General features: G+C 42.8%; 1 protein-coding gene across 1 annotated transcript in view; it reads left to right on the top strand.

The window, feature by feature from the left end:
• Positions 1-1,323: 1,323 nt before the first annotated feature.
• The window catches only part of CRYBG3 (crystallin beta-gamma domain containing 3), a 138,200-nt gene continuing 127,604 nt past the window's right edge, over positions 1,324-11,919 (top strand). Inside the window, exon 1 of the mRNA XM_023742985.1 lies at positions 1,324-1,621. Within this exon, the coding sequence (XP_023598753.1) occupies positions 1,473-1,621 (149 nt within the window). The 5' untranslated portion in view covers positions 1,324-1,472. The remainder of the gene's footprint in view (positions 1,622-11,919) is intronic.

Here is an 11,919-nt window from a genome sequence, read left to right as displayed (position 1 = left end):
TATCGTCAGCAACACTGTAGAAAATTTCAGTATTGAAGACTTTACATATCATGATTCTGCTGCTTTTTCACATAGCAAGAAGACTGGCCATTGAAGAAATGTGAGGATTATCAGAGCATTTTCTTTGAGAGCTACTTCTTGGAGAAATTCTTATTCTTAGAGAAATATTATTAGTTAAAACCATGATTTATTAAGATATTTTACTGGCTCCCACCCACTTTTATCCCCAGAAAGATTTCCTGTAAAGTCACTCTCTGGGTGGGCATTAGGATGTGGGACCTGCTGAGTCACAGTAGGGGGACACATCTGGTAGTTATTTAACATTTCTTTTAGGAGATAAATTATTCTCTGGGCCTTCTAGCTGGAGGGAACAGTTTGCTCTGTACTTTCTTTGCTGTCATATTCTCTTTGGGCTTTCTGGTGAGTGGACCTTCAATGGAGAGTCTCCACTAAAATAATAAAGCTAGAATCAGGAACTTGTCTTATTAATACGAGTGTATTATTCTAACCTTTTCCGATCCTCTGACTCACAGAGAAGGAGGAAGGATTTACAAAACAGAAAGCACTGGTAAATCTTGACGGAGAGTCGGGGATGAACCCAGTTGAGAAAATGGGCTGATTTAAATCTGTGGGTTAAACTCAGCCCAAACAAATCAGAGTGAGTGCCTTTGGCTGTGTGGCAGTAGGGGCTAGACAGCTTCTTGGTGGCAGCTGTGGGGTAGAAGGGAGGCTCACACGCCACCAGCTGCTTCTGAAATGATCTGGGCTTATATGTAACTTGGAGTGTGAGAACTTTAAAGCACTTGTTACACCTCACTTAAACTAGCCGACCAAGAAGCGAGCTGCGGGCGGAGCGTGACAGGTATGGCCTCCTCTTCACCCCCAAGATTCATTCCGCACTGTGGTAACAGCGTCTGTAGCAGAACTGGTTGAAACTGTGTTTAGGGGAACCGTTTGTGGACAGAAGGGCAGCCCAACTCACCCTGGCTCTGCTGTTTACCAAGCGTTTTCATAAACTTTCCAAAAGTCTGAAAACTGTTTACGTGCACCAAATCAGTAACAGGAAAAAAAAAAAAAAAAAGCCAAACAGGCTGCAGCCTGAAGTCGTTTGGGCGAGAAGCCCGGCGTCCAGGGTCGCGGGCCGCGCGCTTCCCTCACAGTCTCAGGCCAGTGCCCTCGCGAGGTCCCCCGCCCCGGCTGCAGGCGGTGGCTGCGCGGGGCTCGGGGCGGTGCCGCGGCCTCTGGCTCCTCCTGGGGGCTGGTCGGCCGGCCGGCGGGGGCGGGGGGAGGAGCCGCCGTTCCGGGAGCGTGTTGCGCCCGCGCGTCTCCTGCCAGCGATGCACTGAGCCGCGCCGGCGGCCGCGCCTGTTGCTCTTGCGCTCGCCGGCTCCCGCGGCGCCGGACTCCGGGCGCAAGGCACCGCCTCGCCGGTTTCTCGCAGACAGCCCTGGGCCGGCTGCCGCACCGGGGAGATGTCCGGCGGCCGGAGGAGGAGCGGCGCTCCCTGGCACAGTCTCTCCCGGTTCTTCGCTCCTCGAAGCCCTTCCCGGGACAAGGAAGAGGAAGAGGTGGAGAGGCTGGGGACGAGCCATATGCCGGCTCCCGGCCGGGGCGCTGCCAGGTGGGAGCCGCAGGGGGTAAGGGGGTGGGCTGCGCGGACTCCTCGGGAACAGAGCTCCTGGCCGGACCGCCGGCAGCAAGCTGCCCTCGGGCCAGGCAGCAGTTTGCTCGTCACTTTCTGTTCTCCTTCCTCCATTGCTAAAGCTTCCTCCTCGACCAGTTCCCCGCGCCGCATCACCCCTATTCCTTGGTCTGTTAAATCTGGGTAAAGTTCCTGACCTGCGGGGGAGTGCGTGTCCCCAGGGCCCAGCCGTACACCACGCTCTTCGCCCCCGCCCCCCCGTGGTTCTGTTCCCGTTCCACACGCGCCTGCCCTCCAAGTTATGGCAAAAGCGATTTCCCCGGCGTTCGGCCGGCAATAATACGAAACAGTTGTGAGCGGAGCGTAGCAGTCAGCCAAGGGAATGAGGGCGCGATCAGAGAACGAGTGTGTAGATCAGGCAGAAATGGGAAAAGGTAAGGCTTTGGAGCGTCATCCTTCAGCTGGCATCTTGCTGTCTTATTAAATGCTCTAAGAATGGTTTTTTAAAAAGTGTGATACCAAGTTCCCAAGCTTTCATAAAAGCATCGCTAGTTTTATCTAACAACAGTAGTTTCATTTACCATTAACCGGACGTTTAAGTAATGCCGCCCTTCTTTCATCTCTCTCTTCGGGAACATCTGCCTCAAGTTCCCAAACAGATTACAAAAACCAGGACTCGAGCTGTCTTGGTTTCAGTAATGAAAATGTGCCCTTTCTCAGTAATCTTTTTTCCTTCTTCCACCTGCTGTAAAATCGAATTTTTAAATGTGTCTCATTAAAATGCCCGTTCCTATGAAGTCTTTTCATTCACTTTGTAAGGGGTTAAGAGGTATCAAGTAAAATACAGCTTGCCGCTTTAAACTTTTGATAAGAGAGACCCCCCGCACCCCCGTATTGCCCTAGAAAGATAGAAGGGTGTGTAACCCATGTAATTGGAAGGATGCCTCCAGAAAGCTAAGCTATGGTTCACTTCAAATGTTAAAGGGGCAGTGGTGGGCTTCAAAGAAAAATGGGCAGGAAACTGAGAGAACTGCAGTTGTGTCTCAGCTTGGTTCCATGAAGATCTAGGTTTTGTGATTTGATTTGTGTTGTTTATATGTGCATCATTTTCCCAACTTGTGAAACATTTCTGTTACTAAAACACCATATCTATCCAAGAAATTGGTTAGTCTCCTGGGAAGTTTCAGCTATTATTACTTTATCTGATTTTTAAGGGAGAGTTTCAAATTCAAAGTTACACAGTACTTAAAAATAGTTTTGAAGTCTGACTGGTCCCAGCCAGGATGTTAGATAGTGCTGCTGGCGTGGGCAGACAGCCTGTAGAGCCTGCCATCACTGTAACAACACTAACAATCTTGGATTATGTGAAAGCATTTAAAAGAAATCCCAAGTATACTCGCCAAAAGTTGGAAATTTGAGAGGGCCGATTTCAGGTTGATTTCAGTATTGTCCTGAAAGCCTGCCTGCCTGCCTGCTACCCTGCCCCTGTTTTGACTTTTTAAGGCGCCTCTCAAATCTAGTCTCTTCTGACTGGAGCTAACCACTTTAGCAACTAGTCCCTTGTCTGCCTGCCACTTCTCTATTCTAATCATCTGCAGATAGTTACATACTGTGGCTTTTTTAATATTTTTATTGTACTTCAGGTGAAGGTTTACAGAACAAATAGTTTCTCATGAAACAGTAGAACACATACTGTTTTATGACATTGGTTAACAACCCCACAACATGTCAACCCTCTCCCTTCTCTACGTTTTTTTTTGGTGAAAATATACATAGCCAAAGATACATCATTTCAAAAATCTGCATGCAGAGTTCAGTGACATTGTCTATGGTCTTCCAATTGTGCTGCTATTCTCACTTTAGATGAAGGTTTACAGAACAAAATAGCTTCTCATTAAACAGTACACATGTTGTCCTATGACAGTGGTTAACAACCTCACAACACATCAACACTATTCTTACTCAACCTTGGGTTCCCTATCACCAGCTTTCCTGTCCCCTTCTGCCTTCTAGTCCTTGTCCCTGGACTGCTGTGCCTCATTAGTCCCATTTGGTTTTATGGGGCTGTCCGCTCCATGGCTGAACAGTGAACCTCGGAAGTGACTTCACCACTGAACTAAAAGGGTGTCTGGGGGCCATACTCTCGGGGTTTCACAGACCGTGGCTTTTGACAATGGAAATTTGTATTGTGCTTATATGAGCACTAATTTTGTCCTCATCTTTTTTGTAACTTGCCAGATGTTAAGGGGATTGCAGATAATCCTTTGCGTGGGCGTTCTGTTTTAAATGAGCTTAAATCTTTCTTTTTGAGGATATAAACATGCACAAAGACTTTACTGAAAGTTTAATGACACAAATGGAAGTGCTTAGTTTAGTACCAGTGTCCCAGTAACACAACACCCTGGTGTTAACAAGATTGGAAACAGAATTGCGAGTTGTCACTGTGATCTTACTTCAGAGTTAAAGGGTGTTATGGCTGCTTCTCTTTGCAGCAAAAACCCGTTTTACCTTCTGTACTGGTGGATTTGGGTGCAGAGTAGCCAGCTCAGCAAACAGAGTGTGCTTGCTGTACTGGGGTGTAAAGGTGATGAGAAGAACACGCCTTTCCTTGAGGAGCCATGAGAAGCAGAGACCACTTGCAAGCAGCATTACTAACGCCTGTCATGTATCTAGCACTTTGCAGTTTACAGAGTACTTTTTATAATATTATTACACATGACCTTGACCAACCTGTGTTATCAGTGTTCCCACCTAACTGTAAGACAAACAGGTTTAAAGAAACTTGTTCAAAGTCATAGTTATTTTTCAGTCAGTTAACATATTATCAAGTCCTACGCTGTACCTGTTACTTTCAGGCCCCTTGACAGTCATTAAGAGTTAATGTAAGTATTGTGGTTTTTCAGTGTCCTAAAAATGAAATGCATTATTACTCAAACTCGTACAGTCCTCTTTTCTTCTTTATCCCCAGTGTAGACTTACGTGAATTTTATTATGTAAACTTAAGCATGTACAAATACAAATCTGGATATAAATTCCTTAAGAACAGAATTCCTTAAGAACAGAATGAAAAATTAAGCACAAATATAACCATAAGACCAATAAGTTAAATTTACAACATTGTCCTGGTTTTGGCTACTCACAAAATGCCTATGGTACCAACTAGGACAAACACAGGATCTATGAGGTTTGCCATGATTGTACCACTCTGTACCATGCCATGATCTGGGTCTTCCAACATTTCTCTGTTTGAACCATGGGAGCTCCTGTTAAGTTTCGGCAGTTAAAGAAGGCCCGTTAGCATGTTGTGTATGTGAACTCGGGTGCAGGCACTGGAATTGCTTGGGAATACTTCTAGGCGCCCTGGTGGCACAGTGGTTAAGAGTTCAAACTGCTAACTAAAAGATCAGCAGTTTGAATCCACCAGCCACTCCTTGGAAACACCATGGGGCAGTTTTACTCTGTCCTGTAGGGTTGCTGTGAGTCGGAATCGACTCGCAGCAGTGGGTTTGGTTTTGGTTACTTAAAGCTTAAGGAGTCCCTGGGTGGCTCAAATAATTAAGCTCTAGACTAGCCAAAAGGTTGGCAGTTCGAACCCACCCAGAGGTGCCTCCTAAGACAGGCCGGGCAATCTGCTTTGAAAGATCACAGCCTTGAAAACCTAAAGGAAAGTTAGTTCTACTCTGCACACATGGGGTCACCATGAGTCACAATCAACTTGAGGGCAACTAACAGCAACAACAACAACTTATAGCTTGGGTGGTAGGCCAGATCCAGGAAGTGCTTATATTAATTTATTTTATATAGAAAATGAAAGCCACAATTGAAGTTTTCAAAGGAAAGTCGAGAAACTCCCAGAGGTTTGTGGATCCCGGTGTGAGAATCACTGCTGCAATATTAAGCCTAGTTGATGAACACACAAGGAACAAAATCGTTAGATGTAGTTGGGGAGATCAGGGAGGACTTCGTGGTGGACATGGTTTTAATGGGCCTTCACGGAGTAGATGATGTATCTATAGGCAGAGAACTTAGCAAGGAAGATACAGAGAGATGGAGAACAGGCCATTCTACACTGAGTCAAGGCCTACAGGCATTTATAATCTGCCAGGGCTTTATAAATTGGTGGGACAGTGGCAGTCCCAATTTAAGAGAGGCAGTGAGAAAGTTAGATCAGAACTGGGTTGTAAAGGTCTCTGGACAGTGTTTGGCTCTCCATCTAAAGTTGAGAGAAAGTTTGCAAAAGCCTGCTAAACAGATACTGCTGAAATGTGAAAACTTGAATGATACCTGCCTTCTAGTTTTGTCCATTTTGAGAAAATGATTGCTCAACTTTTGTTTCCTTGCTGTATCATACACAATGATGAATGAATTCCATGCAACGTTTGTAACTGGGGAGGGAGATAGTAAGGAGGAACTGCATTTATCAAGGGCTGACTGTGTGCTTAATCCTGGGCCAGGGACTTTTTACTTGCAGCACCTCGTTTAAACCTCATACTCAGTCTGGAGGGTTGGTTTATCACCATCCTGACAATTGAGGAAGCTGAGGGAGAGAGAGTTCTTGGTGGCAGACACTATTGGCATTTTGGTTTGAGCTGCACTCTCCTGTCCTTTACAAGATATTTGGCATCTGCGACCTTACCCACTAATTGCCAGTAGCATCCTCCAGTCATTGAGATAACCCAAAACACCTCCACATAGGTGGGCAGGAGGGAGAATGGTACCACTCCTGCTGAAAAATGATTTACCCCACGTCATGCGAGGAGCAGGTTTGAACCTAGTCTCTCTGACTGACTTCAAAGCGTGGATTCTTTTTCCACACCATCCAGCCCAACACGCTTCTGAACTGTGCTCCTTCAGAACACATTTGAAAATGCAAGTCAGTTGGAGCTTTCCTCCCTTTGTTCCAGACTGGGTGACAATGTAGTCCATTTCAGGTATATTCTTTTTGGCTGTTACTTTGAGTGGCCTGACGTAGTGTCATCGATAGAAGATAAGACAGGATTTTTAGACCCAAGGGGAGGGCTTGTGTCGTTCATCTTGGTGTCCCCAGCACCTATGTCAGGTGGAGAGTTAATCTGTGTTTGTTGATTGGAGCATTAAAGCACCTATTTGTGGTTTTCAGCTAGGGGCAGTACTCTTCCATCCTGGAAATGGGCACTTAATAATGTGAGGGGAGGAGGAATGGTTTTGCTTGTCTCCATGACTGAGGATGTTGACTGGGTAGAGACAGGATGCTGATGGCCTGTAGTGTAGGAGATATTCTCATCCAAAATGTCAGTAATGTCCCTGATGACCAGCCTGAGAGCTGTCAGCCTTCAGGTTAAAGCACTGCTGTTGACCACAACATCAGTTATGTAAGAAAAGGGAACTCTGTTCTCTGAATTTTTATGGTGATTGTATTTCTATTGATTTGGAAGTAATATAGAAAATAATTGATAACTAGATTAGTTGCATCAGAGATTCATGTGCAGTGCTAAAGGACCTTGTCAGCAGTTCATACCTGTGGAACTAAAGTTGAGTGGTGAATTCCGTAAGTCCTTAAGTCCTCAGGGTTATTTTCTGAGTATTTAAGGCTCCGAGGTTAACTCAAGGCATAGAACATACTCTTGGCAGAGGAGTAGAAATACAGACTGTTTTAGGGTGCTACTGCCCTACTTTCTTCAAGTGAAATTTCTGCCTCTTAGGCTTAACAGGGTGTCTGCCAGATGGCTAATATGGGGATTCTGTTTCTTGATGAGGGCATTCCTTGAAAACTAACTCAGTTACACTCTGAATATGGTAGAGTTGCAAGTGTGCCACAAATTGACCTGCATTAGATTTATGTAATCACAACATCTAACTTTATTGAAGCAATGATAACATTTTCAGTTTTTTTTTTCCATTACAGTGGAAAATATACAAAAAGAATAACGGCAAATTTTATAAACTAGGAGGAAAATAATATTCCCTCAAGACAAAATATTTCATTTTCTACCCAGAGTTCTGATGAAATACGCTGAAGCCCAGATATGCCAGAAATGCTCAATACAACTATGGTAGCAAGAAAACATAGTTTGAAGTAAATTTAAACCAAGGAAAATAAACTAGATTATATGTTGAGGAGACAGAATCAGCACAAAATAAAGTTTAAAGAACTCATATTTATTTTCATCTGTTTATTCCATAAATTCAAGTGGCTGCTATGTGTCAAATATGGTGCTAAGCAATGGGAACATGAAGATGAATGAATGACCAAAACTGCCTTCAAAGAGTTCATAAAAAGTCTGCCCTCAAAAAGTTCATAAATTAATGAGGTAGGTAGACATGTACATACCTATTGTTAAGCTCATTTCTGGTATGTGTGACTTGTTTGGTGCAGAATACAGTTAATTTTTCATGAATGTCATACATTTTATGAAAATTTTAATTGGGCTTTCAAAAGTATCTCCTCATATTAACTTTTCTCTGAGCATGGTTTGATTAGCACCCTTTCCTCAGTCAGAATAGTGGGGGAGATGTTATGATAGTAACTGTACCAGCAAGGTGAATGGAAGTGCTTTCCCACTCTCTATTCCTCCTTTTTGACTTGGAAGGCTTGGCAAGTCCTAGATGGAGGCAGAAAAGTACATGCTTTCAGGAATGGACATTCCAAGTGAGTGGAGTTCCTTCCACAAAAATGGCTTGATGTTGATAGAGAAACAAGTTGAAGTTTTGTGACTAGAAATAATGCATCCTTAATGTTTATTTGGAGCTCTGGTGGCGCAGTGGTTAAGAGCTCAGGCTGCTAACCAAAAGATTGGCAGTTCGAATCCACCAGCTGCCCCTTGGAAATCCTGTGCGGCAGTTCTGCTCTGTCCTGTAGGGTCGCTATGAGTCGGAATCGACTCGACGGTGATGGGTTTGGTTTTGGTTGCTTACAGCTTAAGGAGTCCCTGGGTGGCGGCGGGTTTGGGTTTTAATGTTTATTTGGCGGTCATGAATGGCCAAGTTATGGTACAACTCCAGTTGGATTGTCCCTCAGTTTTTAACCCCTGGGGATATTTAACTGGAAGTATCTCAAAGCACTGAACCAACTGTTTGCTTAGACAAGTGTTTTTTTCCCTGAGATATTAAAAAAAAAGCCCATTGCCATTGAGTCGATTCTGACTCATAGCAACCCCTATACATGAGCGATGACAAAACTGAGTCACCCTTTATTGAGGCCCTCCTCAATGTCCAAGCTGTGTGCTTGGGGCGTTACATATATAAATTCACTTAATCCTCAGCGCAAACTTATGAGACAGGTATCTTTATTCTGTTTTACAGATGTATAATTTAAGGCTTGGAGAGGTTCGCTAACCAATCAGAACTCTCACAGAATTTGTGGTGGAGTCAGGAGTCAAATTCTAGTCTCTGAATTCAAAGCCTACAGCATTACATGACAGTTTTTTTCTACCTAACTTGGGAAGACCCATCGGAGGAGGCTGGTCTTAGAAAATGAGTTTGAATGGAAACAAGACAATGGCATGAGGCTGGATGTTGGCCCAGATGATCTGGGTCAGAACTGCGTGCAATAAAGAATTTGTAATCCTGACAGTTGAGAGAGAGGAAAATAGAACGCACCTTTTTATGTATTGATAAGGAAATATCCCCAGGATACATTAAGTAAAAACAAAAACAAACCAAAAAATCATTGTGTAGAGTATGCTTTCATTTGTATATAAAAAAGGGAGGGGAAATGAAATAAACCTATTACTAATGTTGTGTTACTGATTTTGGAGGGCTTGGGGACTGGGTGATGGGGGCCAAGAATAGAAGGGATACTTTTCATATTAAAAATATGTGTGTGTGTGTGTGTGTGTGTGTATGTGTGTGAATTACCTATTTTAGAATTAAAGGAAAAAAACAAGACTGGTTCAAGGTCTGGTAGATATCTGTGTAGAAAAAGTTAAAAAAAAAAAAAAAGAATTTATGGTTCTGAGTTGGCAAAAATCCTCCAAAGAAAGACTGAATTACATTAACATGTTCAAGTGAGAAAATTTTTGATGAAGACTGTAAATAAATAGCAGTATTTATAATGCAGAGTAGTTTGGTATTTTGAAATTTACTAGAACTGTGAGGCTTATATATTAATCTATCATGTGAAACTGGGTGGAGTTAACATTTAAGATCACAAAACTTTTGACTCAACTCATTTTTGTGAGAGCATGTATCATCTACCTTGAGTAACAACTTAGGCTCCTATATGATCCTGGGCAGGTCATTAACCCTCTCTGAGCCTTTTAGTTATAATGTGAGAGAGTTGGCACTCATCTCTAAGTTCTCTTCCAGCTTTGGCATACCAGCCAAAACTCCACCGGTGATAGGTGTGTCCAGACAAAGAAATAGGCCTTATAGATTAGGAAGCCTTATGTTTACTGGAAATATCACATATGAAAATGCATTAGTTAATTCCTCCACGTGATCCTAACATCTTAGTGATTTCATTTGAAAACTTCATCTCTCTTAACAAGAATTAATTAACTGATACCAGGCACTGTGTTAGGTACTGGGAATCCATTAGTAAACAAGACAAACATGGCTTCTGCCCTAAGACACTCACGCAGTTTTTTGGGGAAGGCAGGCATGGCACAGCACAAGTCTTTCTTCCCTTCTTAAAATGAGTACTCAGGTGACATGCAGGGAGCTCCAGGAGCGCTTGACAGGTTGGGCCCACCCTTAAGACAGCCTCCTTAGAGGAAACTGGTGTAAACTCCTTTAAGCTGTTTTCTTCTGGTAGTTCTGTCCATGTGTGTAAATGATACTTCACTTTTCTTTCTGGTTTTATAAACTTTAGATAAAATATATTGGCTTTTGGGTATGGTAGATGAGAATTTAACTTTTACATCTTTTCCCACCCCCCTTCACCCATCCATACTGTTAACACTTTTGGGGTTAAATAAAAAATCAGTGTTTAGGTTTTTATGACTATGTAAATATTGTTTTCTGCTAAGCCAAATTCTGTACTATAATTACATTTTTTTAAATTGTATAATCTTTTGTTTTTCCTGGTTTTAATTGTTTTTAATTTTTTTTAACTTTGTCTAAGATGCTCAAACATATTTATAAAGCCCCTTTCAGTGTGTGTTTGCTGTTTTTGCCACACCGATAAATCACATCTCTCAGTTCACCCATGAGCCCTCTAAGACCTTTCTTTTGGCACCTGTATCCTCCTCTGATTTAGCCTAGTAGTTCCTGAGCTTGCTGCATGGGTCTCTTCTGTTCAGCCCTGCGGTAAGGCTCTTGTTTTTGGATCTCTTTTCTTCCTCTTTCTTGGCTAACTCCCCTGTTTTGTTGGAGAATATCTTCCAGTAGCTTTTTGAGAAGAGGTGCATATGAGGTCCCCCCCCCCCTCAGTCTTTGTATTTCTCAAGATACCTTTTCTAGTCTCTTTGAATAATAGATTGTTTGGGTATAAGATTATAGGGTAGAAAGTATTTACTCTCTGAATTCTAAAGACATTTCTCCATTATCATTCTCTTTAAAATTATTGTTGTTGAGAATTCTGATGCCAGTCTGATTTCTGGACCTTTTTATGTGAGTTTTTTCATCTGTGAATTTTTAGCATCCTCCTCTCCCCCGCCTCTTTTTAATCCAGTTTATACAAATTCACAGTAAAACCTTAGATAGTGTGTTTTTTATTTCCCCTTCATTCTGTGGGTATTTGGTGGGTTTTTCATATGAAAGACTTATGTCTCCCTATTTAGGATAGAGACTTTTGCTCAAGCTCCCTGTTTTTGGTCTGTGCCTTCCATGCCTCTACTATTCTTGGTATTCTCGAGTGTTAAGCCCCTCTGGTTTAAATTTTCCAGTTTTCTGCCAAATGTCTCTGAGTTGGAGATGTGGTTTGAGACAGGGTTAACGGACTTTCATCTAGTCCACATTTTCAGCCTGTGGCTCATTACTTACCGTGTGCCTCCAAGTTCTGAGATGTTTCCAGTGTTGTACTGGGACAAACTGAAATGATAGTTTCCTCTTCTTCTTCCACTTGCATTGCAGTCTTATCTCTACAAGTCATTCCTGTGCCTGCTTTTCTCTTTCAAAAATCTGTTGACAATCTGTTGAATGCTGTTGCCCCTCCTCTTGTTACCTAGTAGCTTATTTCCTTTTATTTACTGCTTTACTGTCATTTTGGTGGGGCTTTTGGGTGGAACGGAGCCCTGGTGGTGCAGTGGTTAAAAGTTTGCTCCTTGAGAGTGACAGAATGGATAGGAAAACAGGATCCATCATTATGCTGTCTACAAGAGACACACCTTAGAAACAAAGATGTGAATTTATTAAAA

This window comes from Trichechus manatus, unplaced genomic scaffold, assembly GCF_000243295.1.
Source record: "Trichechus manatus latirostris isolate Lorelei unplaced genomic scaffold, TriManLat1.0 scaffold00229, whole genome shotgun sequence".
Classification (NCBI taxonomy): domain Eukaryota; kingdom Metazoa; phylum Chordata; class Mammalia; order Sirenia; family Trichechidae; genus Trichechus; species Trichechus manatus.
Note: the sequence above shows the minus strand (reverse complement) of the source record. Positions and strands in the feature narration are given on the sequence as shown.